The sequence below is a fragment of the Lepisosteus platostomus genome, chromosome 19 (genome assembly GCF_059453375.1).
Source record: "Lepisosteus platostomus isolate fLepPlt1 chromosome 19, fLepPlt1.hap1, whole genome shotgun sequence".
Lineage (NCBI taxonomy): Eukaryota > Metazoa > Chordata > Actinopteri > Semionotiformes > Lepisosteidae > Lepisosteus > Lepisosteus platostomus.
The window spans coordinates 17,908,623-17,933,775 of NC_142629.1; the positions used below are offsets into that span (position 1 = coordinate 17,908,623).

The 25,153-nt window shown below is 39.0% G+C and overlaps 1 protein-coding gene across 3 annotated transcripts in view; it reads right to left on the reverse strand.

Annotated features, from left to right (window-relative positions):
• The window catches only part of ttyh3a (tweety family member 3a), an 84,102-nt gene that overhangs the window by 15,009 nt on the left and 43,940 nt on the right, over positions 1-25,153 (reverse strand). For all 3 annotated transcript variants that reach the window (XM_088612860.1, XM_088612859.1, XM_088612861.1), the window contains exons 3-10: positions 24,791-24,902; positions 23,388-23,608; positions 21,282-21,377; positions 18,782-18,854; positions 16,386-16,461; positions 5,413-5,468; positions 2,914-3,006; positions 668-760 (exon numbers count right to left, since the gene is read on the reverse strand). In XM_088612860.1, coding sequence (XP_088468986.1) covers positions 668-760; positions 2,914-3,006; positions 5,413-5,468; positions 16,386-16,461; positions 18,782-18,854; positions 21,282-21,377; positions 23,388-23,608; positions 24,791-24,902 — 820 coding nt within the window. The remainder of the gene's footprint in view (positions 1-667; positions 761-2,913; positions 3,007-5,412; positions 5,469-16,385; positions 16,462-18,781; positions 18,855-21,281; positions 21,378-23,387; positions 23,609-24,790; positions 24,903-25,153) is intronic.

Sequence of the window (25,153 nt, forward strand, 5' to 3'; positions counted from 1 at the left end):
GGATCCCGGCCTACTTGAGCTCAATGCAGAAGAACTGCCCCAGTGCAGACAATGAGAAACAGTCAAGCCCAAGGCAGTCAGCACTCTTACCAGGGAACACAGCCATATATGCAAAGATCTCACCAGGAAGGCTCTGTCTATCAAACCATGAAGGTAACTGAACAACAGGTTTGCTTCATTTCAACAGTCACACAGATGATTAACTGAAATTAATGGGTCCTAATTAACGAGATGACTGGCCTATAGCTGCATCTCGAATGATTTGCCTCGTTAATCTGCTCACTTCACAGAAGGAAGAGAGAGCTCTCCCCTGAATTTGGAAATGTCCTTGCTGGTGAAGTTTACAAAAGGCTTTTTAATATTCAGTACATTTCCTTTAGGAGAAGCAAAAGAGTGATCTTTAGGGATATTTACACTTGGGATATGTACATCTGTCAATCATACATCTGTATGAACGCTACAGGTACAATACAGCAGTTGACTGGGCAATGTCTCTTAAAATGATTTGCGGGCAGACTTCAATGAAGCTTTTGGTTTACTTGGGACTATGGCCCTGAACAGAACAGGTAAAAAAAAAGGATCCAAAAGTCTTTTTATTGTGCTTGCTCCTGAATAGTTCATTAAAAAGTGAGCTCCGCTGAGCAGACATAATGCAAGAGTCACTCACCATGTGCAAGCTGCGACAGTCCACAAGGGCAGTAAGCTGGTGCAGGCCAATCTCAGTCGAGTTCAACACCCCTTGGATTTGTTCCAAATTTCTCTGAAAGCACGGGAGCAAAGCTGTCATGGGCAACAAGAAGTGAACGAAAGCACCACCAGGAGCATTTCTCTCTTTGCGGCACAGATTTAAAGGCGTGACAAATCCAAACAAATCGAGAAATGAATTTTAGTACAAGTGCCTTGTGGACAAACCATCGGTACATGGAAAAAGTCTCCTTCAAACCCTCAGAGGCACACCAGTTCACCTCTCTGGCAAGCATTTCCTCCCAGAGTAACACCTCAGATGAAGATTCTTAATGTTTTTTTTTTCATTTCTCAGTAACACCATGATTCAGAAATACACTTTATAAACAGTACAGAAAAGTACCAAACCGCAATGAAAACCTGGAAGAACTGTATACAAGGGGCCTGGGTCACAGCACCACACGACTTCTTTTTTTTTTTTAGAAAAATGAGGCAGCTTATGACTTTCACAAGAGCAGAACTTAGGGGGGAAAAAAAACTTCAGAACTCAAAACTGACAAGTTCCCTGAAACCTGTGGTAAACAGGTCTCCCTTTTAGTAAACTCAGCACTGTCCACAAATGTATTCCAGTGAAATGGATTCCTTTCTTTCTTTTCCGCGAGTCCAAAAAGTGTCAGGCAGCACTTTTTGTTTAAACAGTATGGAGAGTTAAGAGATCAGCAGAGAACAAAAACACTATTCGCTGAGAGAGAAGGAGACAGCCCTACAGAAACAAAAAAAAGGTACAAAAAGAAACTGAACGTAGCTGTATGGGCAGAAATCGCTGTGAGGTCAGTAAGGTTAACATTCTTACATGTGTGTAATAGCTTTGTGTAACACTGTCTCTACAAAATAACACAGAAAAACAATTCCATTTATCACCCTTCCAACCCACCTACATAACCTGATAATGATCCATCTTTTGGAAAATAAATTCATTGTAAAAAAACTCCTGTAAAACAAGCTACCCCCCACTTTCCTGTAATGTCATAATTACACCACACATGTTGGGTGTTGATGTGTATCTAAAATAAAGAGAGACAAATGCCAAACGGGAAGAAGACAAACCACCAGTTGACTGCCGTCTAATTGTAACTCAGAGCAGTAAAATGTGGCTTTTTTCCCCAATTTGTGGAGGTATTCTCAAGTGCAGAAATACTGTTCAGGACATTTTTAACTTTCAAGCGACTACAATCTGAAAAAAAAACCCCAGGCAGATGTTATTTTTTCAAAGCTAAACTTGTCAAGATCATTTTATTTTCTATGAAAGCATTATGGATAAACCCTTTTGGTCATGCAAAATAATTCTACAGTATAGCTCTTATAATTTCAGCTGTTTTATTGTTATTTGAATGTCATGAAAAACAATGACACTGGATCTCTTAATTCCATCAATTATTAAAAAGGATAATTTTTCTGTGTTCTTCCTTTGTTACTGAGCTGCATTTTCCCATAAATTGCTACTGATATATTACCTTCTATATTCTATACATCATATTCACTAAGTAATATACTTAATGTAAAATCACAATGTTTCTTGTTTTGGATAATGAAAAAACAGCACTGTAAACATATTTCTCTGAACATTTGCTCTCAAGGGATTGCACAGAAGTGAAAATCAAAGCAATCTATCTTTAACTGGTTTAGTTTTAAAAGCACAGCAGATAAAGACTGCCTTCTTAGTATAATTTACAGCATAAGGGTATTCCTTTCGCAAATGCACTATTACTAAAGTAATATTTAGGTTTCAGATGCCATTGCCAAAATGTTTTGGTTTCTGTTTTTTATGTACAATTTAGTTTCTGGAACACTAAAACACTAAAAGAAAACACTAAATGCAGTATGAACTCAAAACACTTGTTGAAAGATCTAAAATAGAAATATAGAAAATATTCCCAATACAATATGTTCCTAATAACTATTTCCCCTTAATATCCATCTCTTACAGAGGGTTAAATACTATTTTTTTTTACCATGGTTTGCATTTCCAACATGTTAGGAAGAAAAACATCAATTAAGAATTATTTCAAGACCCAGCAATTACTCAAACACCCAGAAAAGGTTGGTGTTTATCAATCCTGATGGAAACTGAAAAGCTGCACCTTCTCAAGTGTGGAAGCTCTCAGTGGCCTTTGAGATGGAGGCCCTTAGTCACCAGCATTAGAGCGCAGTGCTGTAGTCGATACACACCTTGGTCTGTGGATATTCACGAGCTGCTGAGCGAAGCAGCTCTGCCACATCGTCCTGCATCTCGACCAAGGCTTTGTGACTTCCTGACAGCTTCTGCAATAGGTTCAAAGACAAGCCATCCATCACTATCCACCGGAATGCAGGAAATATGGAATGTGAGCATTCCTCACTGGAAAATTGAATAATGGAACTCTAGCAGCTGACGATGCAGTTTGGGTACAGGAGAAAAAAACAACATTGAAGTCTCTCAGCAGTAATTATAAAAACAAAAACTTTGCAAATGCCTTTTGCCAAAGTAAACAAGCTGAATACCAAAGATACTGCAAGTGAAGCATGCTACAATAATTCGTGAGCTCTATAAGACATCCTTTTTGCACCTCAGAATGTGTTAATACATTAGCTTCTGGTGAGTGAAGGTTTATTCTGCATTATTTATGTAGGAGGAAAGACAGCAAACAGTGTGTGTGCGCACAAACCTGAAACAAACACAGCCATGCTTATGAAGAATGAAAAGTCTCCAATCCGTTAAAAGCAAGCTGCAGATATGCTCTCCCAGCTTTTAAAATGCATTAATATTTGAGAAAATCTGTGCATTCAAACATCACTGTCTCCTGAAGTATATAACCAATACAATATTCGCTTCACTCTGCCAGCAGAACTCTGAATCATCTTGATAGAAAGGAGGCATAACAATTGGATCCTAGTTTTGCATTCAATTGTAGTGCTGAAATAACATTTTTCAGGGAATGTTATAGTTTGCAGTGAGTCCACTGCTTTGTCAGCAGCTAGAACACCCTGCAGTTCACCACTGGCAGCCCAGCAGGTGTGAGCCTGGCCAGTACCTGGATGGGAGACTCCTGGTAAAGCTGAGGCTGCTGCTGGAAGAGGTGTTAGTGGGACCAATAGGGGGCGCTCACCCCACAGTCTGTGTGGGTCCTAATGTCCCAGTACAGTGATGGGGACAGCTGTAAAAAAAGCACTATCCTTCAGATGAGTCTCCTTGGTCATTAAAATCCCAGGGCGTTTCTTGAAAAGAGTAGGGGTGTTACCCTGGTGTTCTGGCCAAATGTCTCCTGTCCTTTACCAATCATGGCCTCCTCATAATCCCCATCTATATATTGGCTGCATTAATCTGCTCTCCTCCCCACTGATAGCTGATATGTTGTGTGCAAAAAAATAATCGAAACTATTTGGCTTTTTTAAATACATGTCTGATTTCAGTTACTCCTAACTTTACAGGGCTCGAAGTTGAGAGCCATATTTCTAGAGCTGTATTCACAAGCCTGCATGTTTACAGTGTCCTAGGGCCTCTTCACATCACCAGATGTTTTGTTGCCTCATTCTGAATCGCAAACCATGGCACTGCTCATACCTGGAAATGGCAGCTATTTTGTGATGTAAATTGGAGGTTTAACACGTTACATTTTACTTTCACTGTGGTCTGAAATGCACTAAGCTATGCTGATTATTTCTGACCCTAAACTACAAAAACAGCGTTGCAGATCCCCTTTAATTAGTCCTAAATCAATCAAAAAACAAGAAAAATAAGAAAAACGTATTTCTGTGCATCTGACAATAATGTATTTAATTGGTACTCAATTTGTACCTCCAACAGTACTGTCACCTTTTTATATAAACTGACAGATGACGTATGACAATTTAACCAGTCCTCAGTGAACATCCCCTCATACCTTCATTTATTACTTATGCATTTTCTTTGGCTTTGAACTCTTTTTTTCAGTGATTCCTTGTAACAAGGTTTAGTGGATCCTACTTTGACCTGCAACAGGTTCAATTAAATGAACGAGTGGGCACTAAAATCTGACAACTGCAGTTACATTTAATTTATAATGCATCACTCATCCTAAATTATGAGATCATTACCAAGGATTTGTTAGACTTAAGGAGACCAGTGGGCCTCTTTGATGGAATGTGCATGTATTACATGGATGACTGCCAATTATCTGATAAATCTGGCAAACACATCTTTAGCTTGCTATTGATGAAATGGTAATTGAAAGTGAGCGCTCCAAAAGGTAATTAACTACCATGTAATTATTTCTTGCACTGCAAATTTTTGTTGTAGGCACTACCAGGTCAAGTCAATTAGGCGTCTTAAATATGTAGCTGGGGTGGCACAGTGATGAAGTGGGTAGCACTGCGGCCTCACAGCGACCTGGGTTCAGTTCTGGACCTGGGTTGCTGTCAGTGTGGAGTTCGTACGTTCTCCCTGTGTCTGAGTGAGTTTCCTTTAGGGGGCTTTCCTCTCGCAGTCCAAGGACATGCTGGCATGTGTAATTGGTTTGTACTGTATCCGTGTGTGTGTCTGTCCCTGCGATGGACTGGTGGACCCTGGTGTCCAAGGTGTACCCGGCCGGGTGCCTGTTGCTTGTTGGGACAGGCTACAGCCCCACCGTGACCCCGAATTGGAAAAAGTGGTTCGAAAATGAATGATGGAAAGATGGAAGAATGGAACTACCAAGAACTGAGCAGACTTACCTGCTGAAAAGGGTTTGGCAGGCCCAAGCTGCATTTCAGGTAATACTCCAGAATGTCTGAAAGACATTAAAAGCAGAACGTAAGCATGGGTGCTCATTGTTATTCCTGACTTCTGAGGCAGCTGTACTGAAAAGTCAATTAATACAGTTTCACATGCTATGAAAGAGTTCGAATTCAACTCTTAGATTGTGTCCTGCGTTACCTTTCACACACGTACAGAGGGGTAACTGAACTTAAGAAATGATTTTAATGGTGTACAGATAATTGGTTCACGTTCTATGAGGCATGTTTGTTATGCTTAATTGTGTGTTGATTTCTTCAGGAAACAGAAGTGCGGGGGATAAGGTACATAAATATATGCATGAAAGTAAACTTTCATATAAAAGTCTCCAGAACACAAACTCTACAGTTTGCAACACAGGTTTCAAGCATTGGTTTACAACAACAAGTTCTGTACATGTCTATAATGGACACAAGATAAAGTTTACAAACATTTACATTAATTACTGGAAAGAACACGTTTCTCACCAAGCCTGAAGCAGCAACTACAAGTTTTTACAATGATGTAACATACAGCCGTTACCCTCATGCAAACTAATGAGCTTCATTTTCTGCCTTTACTGCAAATTGCCTGGTACCTGGTAGCTTCTCCCACTAGATCAGATGATGCATAAACTTGTCTCTCACTTCCTTACCACCACAGCCCAATTTTTCTCAGTTTCTCCCCCAGGTTCCATTTACTACTTTCCAGAAGAAACCTGCAAGGACCATTTCTGAGCAAAAGATGAACTGTAGGGGCAGTATCCAGTGGGAAAAAAATGGCACTATGCCATGACTGAGGGTGTTCCGATAAATTCTTATTTCCTTTATGTCCTTGTATTAGACAGCTCCCTAGAAAAACAACCTGGGAAAAAGCTGCCTAGAGATCCATAAAAATGATGTGCAACATTGCTCACATCAATCCACTGAGGACAAGAAGGCCTGTTGCCTTTCACTCTCCGACATGCCCTACTCCCTTAGTTACTGTAGCACATTTAAATAAAAATGTAATTTGCTCAAATTGGATGTGATTCGCCATACCTGCCAAATTGCCTACTTCATTATATATTCATAAGGGCAGCCAGGCAAAGACAGTCTCTTCCTGGTTTCAGATGACTTAATTTATACTAATAAACACTCATACCAGATCATCTTAGCTGTATTTTTTTACAGAAACAAAATAGAGAGTGAACTGGAGATTTTAAGAGTTTTCAGATGAAAACCCTGTGCTTTGTAAGCAATAATTAAAGCTTCCTGCCAGAAATGGTAACGCATTCTTTTCACATCTGTGACAGAAACTCATTTCCTACAGAACTACAAGCGCATAATCATTGTCTCCCTGGGAAATCTGACAAAAAAAATGTGCTATATATAATACTTTAACTTACAAAAGGGGGAAAATAAGTTCAGTGGAGAGTAAGACACTGCTACCTAGTCATAGAACCATTAATTTGTTATATAAAATTAAGGATGTTCTGCCTTTAAAACATAAGACATTACTTCCAGAGATGTCCTACTAGAATTGTAAATAATGGATCTTGGGCTTCTGTTATCATTTGTCTCTTGTATACCTTAGCACAGAATTCAAAACCCTGAGTTCTATTATGATGTAAAGTGAGCAGCTGGAATGAGACCTGAAGCCCGAAAGCATATCGAGTTGAAGAACAAAATACCCCATTTAAATACAACTGGCTCTGTTTCTTTTCAGGCTTTGCTGTTTCCAGGTGTGAAGGTAACTGCACAAAAGCACAAACCATTTTGACTATTACTTACTATTAATTACAATGTATTTTAGTGTGCTCTGTTTTAAAATCGTTTTTATCCATGAAGGTCCTGGATGAGAAATCGGCTTTCGAAAGATCTGAAATAAAACCATGCATTCACGACAGACTAACACACAAAGTTAAACAAAAAAGCCTATTCACAAGGCTGTTCTTCGAAATCACTTCGTATCTCCACAAACATCACACACAGGGTATGACTCATGAAGTATATCACACTATGCTGCAAAGGTAAAAGTTCAACTGGTTTATGGTTTGGAGTAGCAATAAGACTTAAGATACTCCTCTGTAAATTATTTAATAATTAAATGAGTCTGACTGCCCACAAAATAAATACACAAACTAAACAAAGGGAGTGGCAACATTACAAAAGAAAAGGCTAGGGTACTCTGTTCTGATCATGCTGAAAGATCACATCTGAACTGCACTTCCTTGACAAAACAGAACCCATCTGCTGTAAAGCACTTAAAAGTAATGAAGAGGATTAAAGGGTTAGCCCATTAAGCCAATACCAAGATCACCTTAAAGTACAGTTTTTGCTACAACTGTCTCATCACATATTTCTGTAACAAAAAGAGCTTAAATATTTCAGACTGATCTCACTACATCTTTACAGTTCATTAAGAAATAAAGACAACAAAAACTAAATAATTTTTGTAGCGTTTGTTGGTGTAAACTGAAGAACATTCACAAACAAGTAACTACCGCTCAACGTGAGGTTAGAGTTTGAATAGGTCATTTTAAGCTTTTATTGACTATTGTACTGTTCTCTGCTTAGTCAATTATATTTAAATCGATTACAGTACAATCAATGCTTCATTTACTGAAGGTAACACAGAACTGAAGGCCTCTACCCAGAATGTTAAGATGCTATACCAGTTATGATACCTACTGTACAAGAGTAAAACATTCTACAACAAAGGGACACGAGTTATAAAAACATATATTTTTTAAATCTGCAGCATAAGAGCAAGGAGGGTCACCCATAAAATTAAACAAGAAGATGCATAATTCACAATCTATAACAAACCCACACTCTTTACAGTCAGTAGAAGACAGAATCAATAATATGCAGAAAATTATTATGTACAAGATGCAAGAGTACTAAATCAGATAAATACAATAACACAAGATCACAGCATACAAAAGGCATTGTTTACTCCATGAAATAAACTACCGCATGCCACTTCTGCTGAATAAAAAGACCAGAACATTCTACTGTAGCTGCATTAATTGGAAACATAAGAAAATGAACAAATCAACTCTTGAATTAAATGTAAAACAAAGGCAGCTTCATTCAGATACTGTATTCTCCATGGTTAGCCTTAAATTAATAGCATTTCCACAATTAACCTGTTTTCCATGTGTGTCCACATTTAACCTTTAAAGCAGGAAAAAAAACTCGAGTTCAATTGTGATTATATATTTTACAGTGATATCATATATTTAGATTTACAAAATGCTTTCGATGACACTCCTCAAATATTAATTCTCGAATGGCAAACAAAGCCACGCTTGTTGTAGACCAAAAACAAATTAAATAATAGAAAACGCACAAGTACACATAATGGGGCATCAGATTGGAGAAAATTAGCGGTGTACCCCAGATATCTGTATTAGGACCAATGTTGTTCCAAATTTCTATTAATAATCCAGATTGTGGTGATATGAGTAAAATAGTTTTACTGAACCCAACAGAGAAGCATCAAACGCTATACTAGAGCCGAAAACCTGCAGAGACACTGGCCCTCCAGGACCAAGGCCGGAGATCCTACATCCTGTGCTACAGAGAATCCTCTCACCTCTGCAGATGAGAGATCATATGAGGTTTTCTAATCCTTGTCCTCAACACCCCAGTGTCCAATGGTTTGCACACCAGATGGTTTCTCGGTTATTTAACTGAACACTCAATTGCACTCTGATTAACCCTTTTTAATTACTTTCTGCCTGAAAAAAAGTTGCATTTATACATTTGCAATTATACATTTAAATGCACAATTTTAAATATTCAGCCCATTATTAGTCAAATGTGGGGTAGATCAAAACATGCCTTAGTGGCTATGTGGATTCTGTTTAAATTGTGTAACTACACATAGGAATCAAGATTGATCCAGGGATTGATTCTTATGCATGCACACCTCTAGCTGTGAGCTGGTTACAGCAACAGAAAAGCATTAAAGAGATTTATTAGAAGGAGCTCTGTATTCCAGCCCAGTTATAGCTGAGCTATTTTACATCTTGTCTGCATAATAAACAATGTCATCATGCCACTGACAACTAAAATAAAGTGGCTATTAATTTATATCCATGGATAGTCATACAGAACAATCTGAATGGGCTTCTCAGTTTATAGGTTTTATTACTACTTAATATGTAATAACTTCAAATGATGCATTTATCATTTCTTGTGGGATCTAAAATAAGAGGCAGCACAGCCATACAAAAAAAATTAAAGCACCGATAAGAAAAAATTATAGTGCAACCGCACAAGAAGGGTATTGTCTGATAAGAGGTGAAAAACTGCCAGAAAAAACACTTTCTCAGCACAAGAAGTTTTTCAAGAATAATAACTCCCTTTGTACCCAAAGAGATACTTACAGCATCACCCAACTTAAACAAAAATCACTAAATGTTACATTTAAATCACCATCTGTTGGACTTCAGAAAATAGATATGAAAAAGTCCTTTTCAATGACACAAGGGCAGTAATTGTAATACTAATGCTTTATTTCTTCCATTTCTATGGGTATATTTATGGTGTGTGATGTGATATCTGAATTTTTAATCACTTTTAAATAATGTAGCCTTGCTTAGAAATATGTGCTTAGCTTGGTACCTCACTGACTTCCCTTTTGTAGGCTTAGAAGACTGAAATAGTATTTTCACTCTTAGTACTGTCATAAACATAGAAATGCATGCTGAATAAAATAAAAAAGTCTCATTAAAAACTACATTCATATTAGAGTTGAGGATTCAGTGCACACCTGTTACAGTCATAAGATTCCAGTAATTGGAAGACAGAAGTAATCTCTTTTCTGACCACAGATATTATCATTTTATGAAGTATAATGAAACTGAAGCCAGACCTGTGGATGACAGAATAATCTGCTCAGGTCAAGAGTATACACATCTTCAACTGTAAACTTTACAGACTCATCAAGAAGGAGAAGCCTCGTCAGGTATTAACCATGTATCTCTAAATAATTAGACTAATAACAGTAAGCAAGATCATTTAATCCCCATTTGGATATTATAACATCTGAATTCAGAGGAATTCTTCCTTTTTTCACTTCTCAGACCCTGAAACCAGGACCACCATTTCAAAAACCCCAAATAAACTGAAGTTTCGACGACCTGAAAAAAGGGAATGAATGCAAAAAGCCCACAAAATAAAATACTGGTATTTTTCTAAAAGGTAAATTGAAGGTCTTTCTGCCTGATCGTACAGTATGCCTATCAAATGACAGATCTGCATTCGTCATAGACGGGCAGGTCTGAGGACAGTATAGAGAGAGGACGGACAAGTCTAATAAATGAGATGACCTTTCCAAAGCTGACATTTAAAAATATGAAACAAAGGGAACTCGGAAAGGGGTCTCAACATGAACCCAAGAGTGCAACAACGGGCACCTTGAGAATTATGAGAACCTATGAGAATTAGATATTTAATCCATCCATTTTCTAACCACTTCTGCCAGTTCAGGGTCGCAGAGGAGACGAAGCCTATCCCAGCAGGCATCGTCTCCTCTGCGCAAGGAAGGTCAGAGGCTATCGCAGGCCACATACAGACACAGACACGCACACACTCACACCAGGGCCAGTTTATTCAGAAGCCAATGAACCTCCCAGTATTTCTCTGGGAACCGGAGCACCCAGAGGAATCCCATGCAAAGATGGGGAGAACATAGAAACTCCACACAGACAGCACCCCAGGTGCAGAATTGAACACATGGTCCAAATGCTGTAAGGCAGGAATGCTCACCACTGTGCCGCCATAAAAAAAAGATATTTGAAGTGCAATTTCTTCAAAGGTCTAAACACCATCCCAGCCACTTACAAATATTTAATTTTGGATTTGAGAGGCACATTCCATCTTAAAAAATATCAAAATAAAAGAACGCTATGCTGCTTGAAATGACACTCTCATCGTTCATCTGGGACAGAACAATCTGACAACCCATTAGACCTTGAAACTTGTACTGTACTGCAATGTCAAATTCTCTCAGCATTAGATTTTTTTAGGGCACTACAAAGACCATCACAATTAACCGAACGAAAGTAGCAGGTGGGGGTGCAACACTTCCCATGCACATTACAGTGTCCACGCAAAACAAATAGTTCACAGAGCAAATTCTGCAGGAGGAAACCAATCCATCTTCTTGTAGCTGTGCTACAGCCAAATCTAATCTTTACAGAAATCAATTAAAAAATCAATCAACCCACTGTAAAATTAGAATAAATATCTAATAACAGCCCAACTGCAAAATGGATGAATGGAGCCTTGTGGGGACAAGAACTGTCTTACCGGAATCTATCAACAATCTCACATCTCCAGCCCCTGGGGACATCACTCATCTCAGGGAATTGGATAGTTGTATCACCCATTCACAATATTGCTCACTCCTTCTTAAAACATTTGCTTTGTAAAGTTTGCAATTACTTGGTGGGATAAGGAAAAACAAGATCTTGATTTTTCTGTAAACATTTCTGATATCGTTTACAGATTATATGTTCTAAATTCAATGGTCTGTCCTTTTAGAACATAATGAAATGCCTTAAGGATGACTGTATTAATAGTAATCGAATAATCATCTTCCATGTGTAGCATAGTAATGCTAATAATCCCGTCATTAAGATACCTGATGAGAAGCAAACAGGGGAAAAAAACAGGTCAACTAATAAAATGACAGGCACAATGATTACTTCAGCTGTTAGGCTTTTACAGTAATGATATGTCTAGTTCGTTCCCTGGAGAACAACTGCAAATTTGATCAGACTGCAAGCAAATTAGATTTATAAGGCTGCTGTGATTCCAAAACTGTTCCGGGAGAAGAGACAAGCTATGGAGTAGAGCAGAAGGCCAGGCTTCACCTTGTTTAAATTTTTCTCCCCGGATACTCATTCCAGTGAGTTAGGAAGCACTTCAAGGGCAAATTGCTATAATCTGAATGAAAATAAAGGGAGCTGACAAAAATCCCCAAAATGAAATGACCTAATTAAGGAGAGAGAAGAGTTAGTAAAGGATTTATAGCCTAAGGATATGTAAACAGAAAAAGAATCACTTATCTGTGCCACATACAGACACAGAAACAAAGACATTTTTCAAAACTCTGGCCTTGAATGTGTTACCATTTTCCTCCCTTCCTGATTATTAAAACACACTTCCAGAGATGTAAAAAAAAACCCGAAACAACATGAGCTTATCTATTTTAAATAAGGGTGGAGGACTTTTTTTCCCTTTGCAATCTATTATCGTCTGAAGCAACACATGATATAATTGTATGTTTATGGCAGTTTTTAAAAAAGAGTGTTTTTTTCCCCACTTACAAGCTCACTCCCCACTGCTAAAAAAAAACAGAGCAAAGACTAACAAAAGAAGAAACTAAATCTGAATACTTATATTCTTCAGTGACAAACATTTTCCTGCATTTTAAGAATTCAATTCAAAGTCAGCACTCAGTGGAGTGGTTGAGTCTCACAAAATAGGCTATAAATCTGTACCATCAGTATTTCAATGATCCAGGAATGGATATTAAATAAAAAGATCACCTACTGTACATATTGGTCAAACTGGTCATTGGTAGTTTAACCTTAAACGTGCCTCAAATTCCTATTTTCAAGAAAATAACTTAAGGCTGTCTGAGGAAAATGAAGAGGCTGTTGCTGCTTTTTCATCATCGTTACTCGAACATCAGGTAACAATGGTGTAAAACCTCAGGGAAATGACAAACAGGAGAGACGAGCTGAAACAGGTTTAAACCTGCTGCCCAGAGAAAACGAAGGCCAGAAAAAACGAGAGCTAAGAAGAGAAAGGAAAGTCTGTGTATTTACTGAAAGGCCTGGCAGACTGAAGGTCAGAAGGTGACTCACACGAAGGATCAGGCATGATCCTCCCCACCTCCTTCCATCTCTCCTTCATTTTGCTGCATTTCTATTATGCGTTTTTCCCCCCCTGGGTTCTGCCTTTGCCAATTTTACAGCTCATAAGAGAAGCAGATAGTTCAATTACCCCCAAGGAAAAGTAGGAGGAACTACAGCGACACTTAAAATGCAAGGCAACATCCACATTTCTGCCTTGCTGTAGCTTGAATAGGCCATTTATAGTCACGTTTAGAGCATAACACAGACCTGGCATTGCACAATAAAGGCAACATAATTTTAGCATCCCAAGAATAACAGTACTATGTTTCGCTGGCTCCAGTGGGAGGGGAAAATGATTTATTTTACACTAAAAGAAGAGGAAATGTTTCGATGTAATAGTCTAACTTTCTGTCTCATTTTAATAGGCAGTTTCTGTAGATGCAGTACTTCTCAGTCCAGGATTGAAGAACAAATGGTCTCCCTTTTGCACATGAGCCAAAAAAAAAAAAAAACATTCTAAAATCTCCCCTCCGTAAATATCGAGTAATAATTTCTCGAAAACCATCAAAAGACTAAACTTTTAGAGGTTTTTACAACAGTACAAGATAAAGTATTCTCAAAAGGTAGTTCTGACACATTCTGGTGCTGAGCTGATAAACAAAGAGCACGCAAACTCTGGACTCAAAGATGGTTATAAGCGACATCCATCCATTTTATAGCCACCTCCCAGTTCAGGGTCATGGGAGAGCTGGAGCCTATCCCAGCAAGCACAAGGACGGGACTGCACTCCATCACAGAGCACACAGACACAAACACACTCACACCAGGCCCCGTTTCCCCAGAAGCCACTTATTCTGTTTTTGGACTGTACGAGGAAACCAGATCACCCAGAGGAAATCCACACCAATGCAGGGAGAACATACAAACTCCACACAGATAGCACCCCAGGTCTGGAACAGAACCTGAGGCCCCACTGCTGTGAGGCAGCACTGGTAACCACTGTGTTACCCTGACGCCCAGGTAATAAGTAACACGCCCTAGCTAAGAAGCTAAAATATAACAGTTAAAATGCAGCAGATTCAAGTCCATTCTCAAATCTGTTAATTTTAAAGCTTTTTTGTGTACTGATTTATGGGATGAGATGCGCTCCTTTCAGACCACGCACATTGTTTCTCTTGCCAATATAAAAAAATGGACTCTCATTTTTTTGCAGCCCAGTCCCTAAAGTACTGCATTTCCCCCAGACAGGTCAAGTTCATTCCCTCGTATCATGGAATGTTCCCACAATACAAAGGAGTTGTTTCCTGGGGCAATGCGATTGCCAAATCTGCTCTTTATACATATTGTCATCAACTGAACAGTCCGATTTTTTCTAAGGCCCAAAAAAATGCACATAAAGCAGAACACTTTATTTTTACTTTTTGAGTCAAGTAGCGCAATTAATACAGCGCTTTGATCAAGTCAGCACCCCCTGCAAAGTTATTACATTTTGACGTTGTCTGAGAATGAAATCCTGACCCTTTTAAACTTTGAAAATGACAGTTTGAACTATTTATTATGAGAAATATTAAGAAATCAACGCAATCAGCTCCAAACCGTTCATCTTAAAAATGATGACAGTATTACGTAAACAAGTCAGATTTTCAGATATTTAACTATACAACTTCTCATTTAGAATATTCTGGATTGTGTAAGTATTCGACATCAGTTCTACAAAGCAACTACAAAACCTTAAAGATCTGCTTGAAAGGTCATAATATTAGAGACACGGTCTGAGTGAGCAACCAAAGAAGTTTTACTTGAAAGTAATGGCATTTGTGTCTGCTATTTCAGTTAGATATTGGAAGGCACAGCCCATATAGTGATACAATAAACCAGCCGTGAAGACTGAGGAGCTTTCAAAACAAGTTGCGGATGAAGTGGTACGATAGATAACCACAGTTTAGGTTGCAAGATCAGTTCAAAGTTGCCGATCAGCTTTTAATAAGTGGAATGAGCATGCAGAACTGGAGCAGCAAGAATGGGCAAACATATTCACATCCGGAATTGTTGCCAAAGTGCTTGAACCAAGCACTGACTTTAAGGGACTGAATACCTGTGCAATCAGTACACTTTAATTTTTATGATTTTCTTATTGGTGGTGACATCCAGCTTCCTTCACATGGTAGTATAGTATTCAGTTGGACAGTTGTTACAGTTCTGAATATATAATACGTTGAAATAAGTTCACCTGAAAAAATCTGAATACATTATTTCTACTTCATCAAAATTACTGGTAGAGGGAACAAGCTTTCACAAAGCAAAATATGAACACAAAAGTATTCTGTATATTGTTTTAATGTGCTTAGAAAAAAAGGGAAACAAAACTGCTGTCATTTTGAGACATCATTACTAGGTAACTTAAGACACTTCCTCTGTTTATAAGACACTATAGAAAAAGGGAAACAAAACCTGCTGTAACCTGACATGTTCTGTACTGTGAAATCTGGGTCTCCAAATGTCAACAGACTCCATTTGCTTTTGAAGACATTAGCATATAAAGGACGCAGAAGGGAAAAGGAAAATGCGGATTTGAACCTCTAACAATACAAAGATGTATGCTCTGTTCCCCTGCTGACTGTCGAGTTGACATTATTAAACCATACAAGAAAAGACGCGCATGAAGATGCATCTTCTCATCTCTAGTTTTGTAGAGTACTCTGATAAAGTAAACACAAAGACAAAATATCACGATCTCTGTGATCTTTGAAGCACAGCAATGAGGGGTGACATTAGGTTACAGTAGGTATAGAAACTTTGCACCTGTTTAAATCAGCAGATTAAATGAATAACTGGAGGTAATAACACAACATGAAAATATTTATTTAAAAGATTTGGTGATTGGCAAAGTACTGATGTATGAGTCTGTCCTACTTGTGTTAATGCTTTGTTTATGCTTTAAAATGACTTCTTACCCAAGAATCGTAAGGCTTGTGTTAGCCCATTTGCGCAGCTTGCCTCTGTACAGTGATTTAGCAAAGTCTTGTGTCAGTCAACAAACACTTGCATTAGAAACAGAAACAATCTGTGTACCTTTGTTGACCACTTGATTCTCTTCAGTCACTTTGGAGATGTACATGTCTGGAGATACGCAGAAATCACTTGAACTCTAGAAAGATCAAAAACAGACAAAGCAGAGCATGTTTAAAATTCTTGAAGCCAAGTACGTTTCGCAAATTGGAGGAAGAACAAGCTAAATTAAGAAGTGCTGATCTCTAAAAACAACACAACAGCTAAAGCTTCAGATCTTTAGGTTAAATAACTTATGTAAAGCAGATGGTTATGAAGGAGAGAAATGGCAGGGAGAGGTCACCATTTGAAATTCAAATGCAGTGGGTGAATAATCAGTTTTGAGAGAGAGTAGGCGAAGGATTTACATTAATCAAGTAAAGAAAAAGAAAATGGCCAAATCCTGGTTGTCAGGAAAACCTCTCTCTTCTAAAGATGTGAAAGGAATCCATTCTCTCCTGTTATGACTGTAAAACAAAATGTACGTGATAAAAATACATCTGAATTATGAATGCTGTAAAAAAAATGTGTGCTGTCTAGTCCACCTGCGAGCTGGCAGTGGTTGTACTCTTGGAAAAGGCCCATGGGAAAAAAAATCGAATCAAAACCACAGCTTGCCATCGCTGGTACCTCCTATCCAACCAGAAGGCCTCTAATTTGCTAAGTGCTTACAGGACCTGGTGAAACATTTTATAATTTCTTGTTATAATAAAATAATGCAAATGGGCCTGCTTTATTTCCTGTCTGTTTCTCTTAGAATATGGGAGAAACAGCAGAAGGTGTCAGACAATGTTAACCCTAACTACAACTTCGGCCCAGTGAGATAATTAAACTGGAGGACAAAAACCTGAACCCAGCCAAAAGAGGTCAAAGAAAGAGGACTAACCACAGAACTAGAAACGTTTTCCATTTAGCATTTTTAAGTTTTTAAGTCAGTGTCTTGGGAACTAACAAAGGTTAACCTACTCTCAGTCAACATTTTCTTATTTTAACAACTGGATCTTAAGATCAAACTTGTCCCAGGTTGTTAGTTCTGTTTTAAAATAAAAAGAAATTCAAACACTGCTGGATTAGGAAGTGGGTCATGTAGCTCTTTAAAGAATTCAGCATAAGAAGATATGAAAATAAAGCACAGTAGCTGCAAAGAATATTTATGCATGTAAAGTACACAGCTGTATAGAATATATTTTAAGGGAGGAGTGCAAGTGACAGTGTAAATGTACTCAGCTAATTTATTTCAACAGGTTTGACAACATTCAATTCCAAAATCATATCATAAATCTGCAACTCAATATATAATGTTCTCATTAGGAAAACAGAACATCCTAAGAGTCTGGAATTAGTTTGAATATAATCTAAAGATTATGATGATCTTTTCCTTCATGCAACTGCCAGCTTTCTCTGCAACAAAATTAAAAATATTCTTATCAGGCTTGTCCACGACTCTTAATGACCCACTCGCTTGTCATCGCGAGAGAAGCCGCCACTCGGAATTTCAATGGATAAATTAAGGAACTAAGTCTCTTGTGATTCATTAGTGTCGTTGACGTCAATATATTACGAAGTGTATTCAGCAAAGACAGCCTTTGTAATATCGCATGTGAGATGGGCACTGTTATTAATTTCACAAGCTTACATTTCATAAAAACACAGATGGCATTTAATGGCAAATAACTAAACCTGTCTGGCACCCTCTTCACTCCACAATTCAGTGACCTCACGCAGAGGAGAGCACAGCTGACTGGCCGTATGCTTCACGAAATGAACTGAGCAGCCCAGAGTCTTTTATAAATCAAAGGGCAAGAGGACTATGACAACAGCCACTGGGATGCTGTGCTTCACTGAAATTAGATTTGATTATTATTTACCTGGCACATTCAATGAGCCGCCTGGACTGTGACCAAGGATTCATTTAATACTCTCCAGGACCATAAAATGCATTCTCACACACAAACAACCGGTTTCACCTTGGCCCGATTGTCTTCACTGCCGAGCAGAGCACCGAATGCGTCACCTCCGAGACGCCAGTGCTGCCCAACTGATAACCGAACGTAGGCAGATACTCACGAAACAGTAAATGAGGGAAAAATAATGTATATCCTCCTCCACACACCTCACATTCCCTCCTCCCACCCCCGAATTGGGCACGGCGAGCATTTTATTTTTATTATTCTTATGTGAAGTACATGTAGTAATGGGACGTTCACTCGTACAGCACAGGGAATCATCTACGTTTCACTTCCTAAAGAACACACGGACAGCATCAGCCATTCAGCCCCAATTTAGTGGAAGTAAAAGTCAACAGCAGCTGCACATAACTAAAAACATCAAAAGCCTTCAGTAGCGGTCAAGCAACGTCCTGAGTTCACATGGTGTGAGAGTGCTCTCTGGCAGTGAGGTGTTCCGATGGAGATACCCACCACAGAAACCGCAAGCTCCACGCCCAGGGATCCCCAGCTGATAATGAGCGACAGCACACCTAGCAAACAGACGCTGGGGAGACAGAGATGAAGAGAATCTGCATTCATGTGAAGAAATCAAAATTACAATCTTAGCATGTTGGTTTAGATGATACTGCCTCCATCATGCTTCAATGCAGGGAAGATGAGCTGTTTTCATCAGTTTTTTTGTGGGTTTAATTTTTACTTCATCTGACCAGAGGATCTTTTGTCACATGGTCTCGGGGTCGCCCACATGCCTTCTCACAATCTGCAGGTGTGCTGTTAACTTCCGCCTAGTCACTCCCTTGTGATTAGTGGTTCTAATTTGACATTATAGAATAATGTGCATATGCCTGTGACATAAAAATTCCCATATAAATGTATTTTTATTTAAATTCAGCAAAATAAACTGTAAAAAAGGCTAATAAATACTTTCTGAAGGCACTGTAAGCTGATACCAGGTCAAAATATGCTTTTAAACTAGACATCTTATAACAACAGGAATATGGGTTTGTGGCTTATTAACTTTGTTTTAACTTTTTGCACTGTGACAAAAAAATCCCATATAAATCTATTTTCATTTAAGTTTGCAACAAGGGTTTGAAAAAGTGTGATGACTACTTTCTGAAAGCACTGTAAGCTGAAACCATGTCAAAATATACTTTAAAACTAGACACCTTACAACATTGAGAATAAGGGTTTGTAGCTTATTAACCTAGTATTAACTATGTTTAAATTTAAAGATTTAAGAAGCCCAAAGCTCTTCAACTTCCATTGTGAGAACTGACCACTGTCCATTTGCAGCTCAGTGTTAACAGCTGTCTGGCCACGGTCAGCAGTAACTTCTCAGGCTTTATGACAAGACAGCAATGATTCAAGCCTGAGCCTGAATACTATTCATTTCAATTCCCCCCACCTGCCTTTGACATGATCTCTAGGCAACAAGGGGGCTGAGGTCATGCTGTCTTCCTTTCCTAAAGTAATCAGAATTTAGGATAATAAGATCAGGAACTCACCATAGCCAAATCTTCCATCTGTCTCTGTGTACTGCTAAGTTATCTGTCTTCCCAAGGATCAGTAGCAAGACTAAGTACATTAGTGTTAATGAGTCTGACAAAGGGGGTAATAACGTAGCCTGCTCGACACATGACCAACAATTAAGCCAACAGACCACCCTGTTACAAAGTATTTCACCAAGAAAAGAAACAACACTGATAAATGTTAAAGTCCAATGTTAAATTAGATTATTATAAACCAGAAACCTGATATGACATAAAAGACATGGGGCACAAGTGGCAGTTTAGGGTTCTCTAACACTTAAACTCTACTTATACAATTGGCCCATGCATAAAGTAAGCGTACAGATGAGCTGTGAGATGGACTAGACCAGCACAGGCTCCGACTGGCTTTTCAGTAGCAGGCAGAGAAATTACTTCTCAGATACTTGAAGGAAGTGCCCTGGCTATGCTGTCTGGGGACTAGGCGCTGTCTGGGGACTAGGCCGTCGGGATACCTGTCAGAATTCCTTTTTGCAGAAAGCATTTTCAGCAGAGTGTCCATGAAGCAGTTCCCCTGTATCTTACTGCTGTTGTGGGACTGTACAAACCCTCACAGCACATCAAGTGGAGTAGTTATTTCTTTTCCACATTGCAGGCGAAAAGAAGAGCTTTCCCCCCCAATCTGAAATCTCGTCTGCATTCACGACGCAACTTGTAATTAAACGTTCAGCTCACATTCCCACCCACGTGCAGGCTGAGCAGTGAAAACAGCAAGGGCAGGTTTTTCACATTCGCGTTTAAAATTAAGCTGCCGAAACAGAAGGGTGAGTCACTTAACCAGCGTGGACAATTATTTTATCCGTAAGATGAAACCAAATTTAAACAGTATCTATAATTTCATTTCCTTCTCTGTCTGCATATATAGACAGGCCACATTTTCATCTGTTAATACTGTGTGTGTTGCATTTAACCAAAACGAAATGTGTTATTTGTTTCAAATACTCAGCCCAATCCATGATTATGCATTTCTCCAGAGCTTTTCAGTCCTATACATTAAACAAAAGATTCTCTATTTGTACTGGAGATTTGATTAGTGACTACCAAACATTTCTGCACCTCTCCCAGCTAATTCCTGCCTGATTTCTTTTGAACGTGCTATAGAACAGCATAACACAAATATATATACATGCATGTGCTATAAACAACTCTGCCTGAAATTGCATAAAAGTGACATTATGTAGCAATGAACGTCCTATAAATTTCATCCATTATTATAGTAAAACCAGCTACCAATTTCCATAAATGAAAGTCTTTGGCTCCAAACTCTAAGGTATCTAATAACTTATACTAACTGCACATTAGAATTACATGTATATGGGCGATTTACCAAAATAGTTAAAACTTTGATATCTATCATAATACTTCAGTTTTTTGGCTTTGTCACGGATCTGCCAGAATGCAAATCGCAACACAAGACTCACCCAATAAGAGTACCCTTTGAGTTTCGAATAAGGCCAAACAGCACGAGCAGACAGATGAGCACATCGAAAAGAAGTAGTCCCAAATAACCGAGCCATCTGAGGAAAAAAGATACAATTTACAAGATTAACAACTGCTTCCTTGTATTTACTGGTTTGGTTCACATTGCTTCAATTTATAACTGCTTCATCCTGTCAAGTTAAAAACAAAGTTGAACACTACACTAGCCTGTACTCAAAGTATGGCGACAAGACACGAACACAGCTTTGTGTTACAGATATTTTAGGGGTAGAAGACTTGGAAAGCACGTTAGATGAGGCAATAGCAGTAAATAATGGATGAAGTGGCTGGAAAATGGATGAGATGGATAAACAGATTCAATTAGGTAAATAAAAAATATCAGATGCAAGAAGTAATCATAACTTTGTGATATCATTGATACGGACTAAGATCTGCAAATGACTACATTTTTTGTAGTCATTTTATATATACAGGAGTGGCAGTGGTCTCGCAGAAGCGATAACTTTTCAGGTTTTTGACCAAAGCATGGTGCCTTTGTGTTCTGTTTGTCTACAGGCTGAGACTGCAAGCAGATGATATGTGGAGTGGAATACAAATACTTCAAGTTCAACTCAACTCACGACATCAAAGCTTTCTAATAACAAAGAGGCACCAGCAGAGCACCTTTGCAGTACAAGATCCACAGATCATGGAGTTTGTGTGTTTATGTGCACTCACAGAAGTGAGATGATTGCCTGGGAAGTCAGTCACCTAGAAATTTGTACCAATTCAGAATCCTAGATTTCCGCTAGAAAAAGCATTTACTCCTTGACCAATCAAATAAGTACCATACAGATATAAATCTTTATCTTATAAGGGGAAACACATCACCTCATTTCATTTGATATCAACACATTAACGTTGATGAGACTAACCTAAAAACAACTCATTAAATCTGTTGTGTATTTTAAATCTAGATATGCAGTTATACAGAGCCTGACAAACCATAAACAAAACAGAGCCATTGTGACAGCAGAGGTAAATTAACTGCATGTTAATTTAATTAACCACGTATTAATTTAGTTGACTAAAGCTGTTGTTGCATATTTTCACTCTAGCATCTATAGTGTGGTTTAGAAAATGCAACTGCTAATAACAATTAAGAAAAACTTAACTCAATTTCCTTGTTTGTGAAAAGTAAAAGCTTAATGAATCTTTCACAAAAAATGCAAAAATCTTAAATACCTTGAATCATTTTTTAAATGAAAGCTCAACACACTGTAACCTTGAGCTAACAATAAAAAAATATACTAAAGATCTCCTTTCAGAACCGAATGAGCCAACAAATATATTTTTGACTTTCAACCTTTAAAACTCACAATACAGTAACACAACAATTCTATCAGTATCCAGCAGCCACACTATGTAGATATTTGATACTGGAAGCCGCAGTACTTGAGAAATCACACCACATTCAATTATACACATATTCATACTTTTCTCATTTCTGCTGCAATTTAACATTGTTTTCCCCTGAGGGTCATCGCACGTGCAATACCAGGGTGTTGGTTCATTCGAAAATTAGTGTTTCCACTGAAAAAAAATTCAGAATCCTGGGCTCAACATCATCTAAACTCGGTGTTTCAGGACAAAGAGAAAACAAAAAAAACAAGCAAAAGAGCTCAAGAAACATACAGCCATGTTATCTCCTTGGTGAAGGACTGAACAATGAATGTGGAAACAAATTACCGACTACATACCACCAAATGAATCTAGCCATGGTAGACGAGCGGAAATCAGCATGAGGAAAATAAATATGGTTCTCAATATTTTTAACCATGCGATGCAAGGAAACATGTCTAAGACCTAAGCAGTATAGTCAGGTTGGCACTACACAAAGCTTTCCAAATGTAGTCCTAAAGGACTTCTGTATAAGGTTTTATATAAGTGTATTAAGTGCAGCAAGGGCTGATAAAGGCCAACAAAGGGACAAACTGGCAAAACATTAAGAATCAAGGGATGTTATTCTGTCAGTGTGAGTGGCTCGTATCTTACGATAGTATAGTATGACGTGAATGGAAGGAAACGCGACTTCCACAAGTTTTTACCTGTACCAGTCGTAGAGCTCCGTTCTCACGGAGAGCTCCTCCAGGGAGACGTCGCTGTTCCCCCAGAAGGGGATCTCCACCATCTGTCGCACCAGCTCATCCAGCTGGCCCTGCAGCTTCTGCACAATGGACTGGTAGTCAGTGTGCTTGGCGTACTGCTTCTCCAGCTCCTGCAGGCCCTCCTCCACCGTCTGGTTCAGGGCGGTGGTGCTGTCCGACACCTGCGTGGGGCGACAGGTAAGAGGGCTTCAGCGAGACCTCAAACGCCCGGGCAGAAAGCGAAGGTTTATATCACCAGGGCATCCAGGCACACACATGCTGGCCCTCCTGTGTCGCTCACACAACCCAACGAAGGTCTTGTCATGGCTGCTGCTGCTAAGACAGGTTTGTCATGGTTGGATAGCTTGGACAAAAGTAAGACATCAGGGACTGAAAAAATAATTAAATCATCAATTTTCTAAGAACATTTTTCCATGGGACACAGAGACAAAAGCTCAGTGTTACAATAAAAAGGGTATAGCCTATACTTTGCCATTAGTACTTCAAGCGGTAGGTTAAATATCATTTTAAAACTTTTTTTTTTAAATTGGCATTTACAGAAAAAAAACCATCAAGTAAAGAATAAATACTCCTTTCACTGATAAATACCATCAGCTGAAATATTCAGAAGCTGCGCATTTCATAATAAGGCACTTTCTACCCCGAAAGTCTGACTCATTTCGGCAGTGCAACGCGGAACAATGAAATTATTGTTCAGCAGTTTTCGCTTCTGCTGGAATCAAGTAGATGCATTTTCAATCTGCCTGCTCCCGCTGAGACCCCTTTAAGGTGGCTGCATGTTGGTTTAGATGTCCAGGAACTCGGTATCATATCAACATGATCAAGCGGCTCTCCCAAGCTGAATAGGTCAATCCCTGACTCCAAAGCCTTTTCTATTGTCGTTGCACAAGAACAATACAATAAGACAGACCCAAAATTAAGAGCCAGATCATTTTTAAGATCTTTTTTTTTAATTAAAGGAAGCTTCATGATGCTATCGTCAATAATGCTACAGTATGCGGCCTGGAAAAAGGAAAAAATGAAACACTCATTTAATATTCATCCTTATGAAACGAAATAAACGCTTCAAGCTGAGCAGAGCTCAGCTAATAACGGCACTCTATTTGTCACACCACATCAGCAGGTGGAACTGGGATTTAGCACAGAGAGGGTGAAGGGGCGTGCTTGGAGATTGGGCCTATTATCTGCGCTTTAACTAACCAATTCTGAGAAGCTCCAATTCTGTATTCCTTTAGAGAACCCATTTCGCAGCATGTGCATCCTTCAGTAAGGCAGAGATAAACAAACCCCGTCTGTTTGGGGCTCCTGTGGGGGGTGCCGAGCCCAGACGTGAATGTACTCACCAATCTCTCCACTCCCGCCACAGTTCGGTTAGCGTGCCGGAGAGAGTATGTGAGCCGGTGAATTCCATCGCTGGTCTCGCCGTTCCCATAGAAACCCACAGCAATGCCGGCACTGAAAGGAAACAAAGAGGCAGAAAACTTGAGGGGGGTGGGGTGGAGGACGGGGGGAGAAGGGGTCAGCGGGGGGGGAAACCTGACCCAGCCGTGTGAACCCAGCAGTCTGGTGTTCTCTCTGCCTGCTTCATAAAGGAAGCCAGGCCGTTCAGACAGAGAGGGCAGGAATTGAATTCCTCCAGAAAGTCAGGCCACAAAGCCCGGGCAACTCCAAGCACGGGGTTAGCAATGCTACTGCAGTTCAATGAA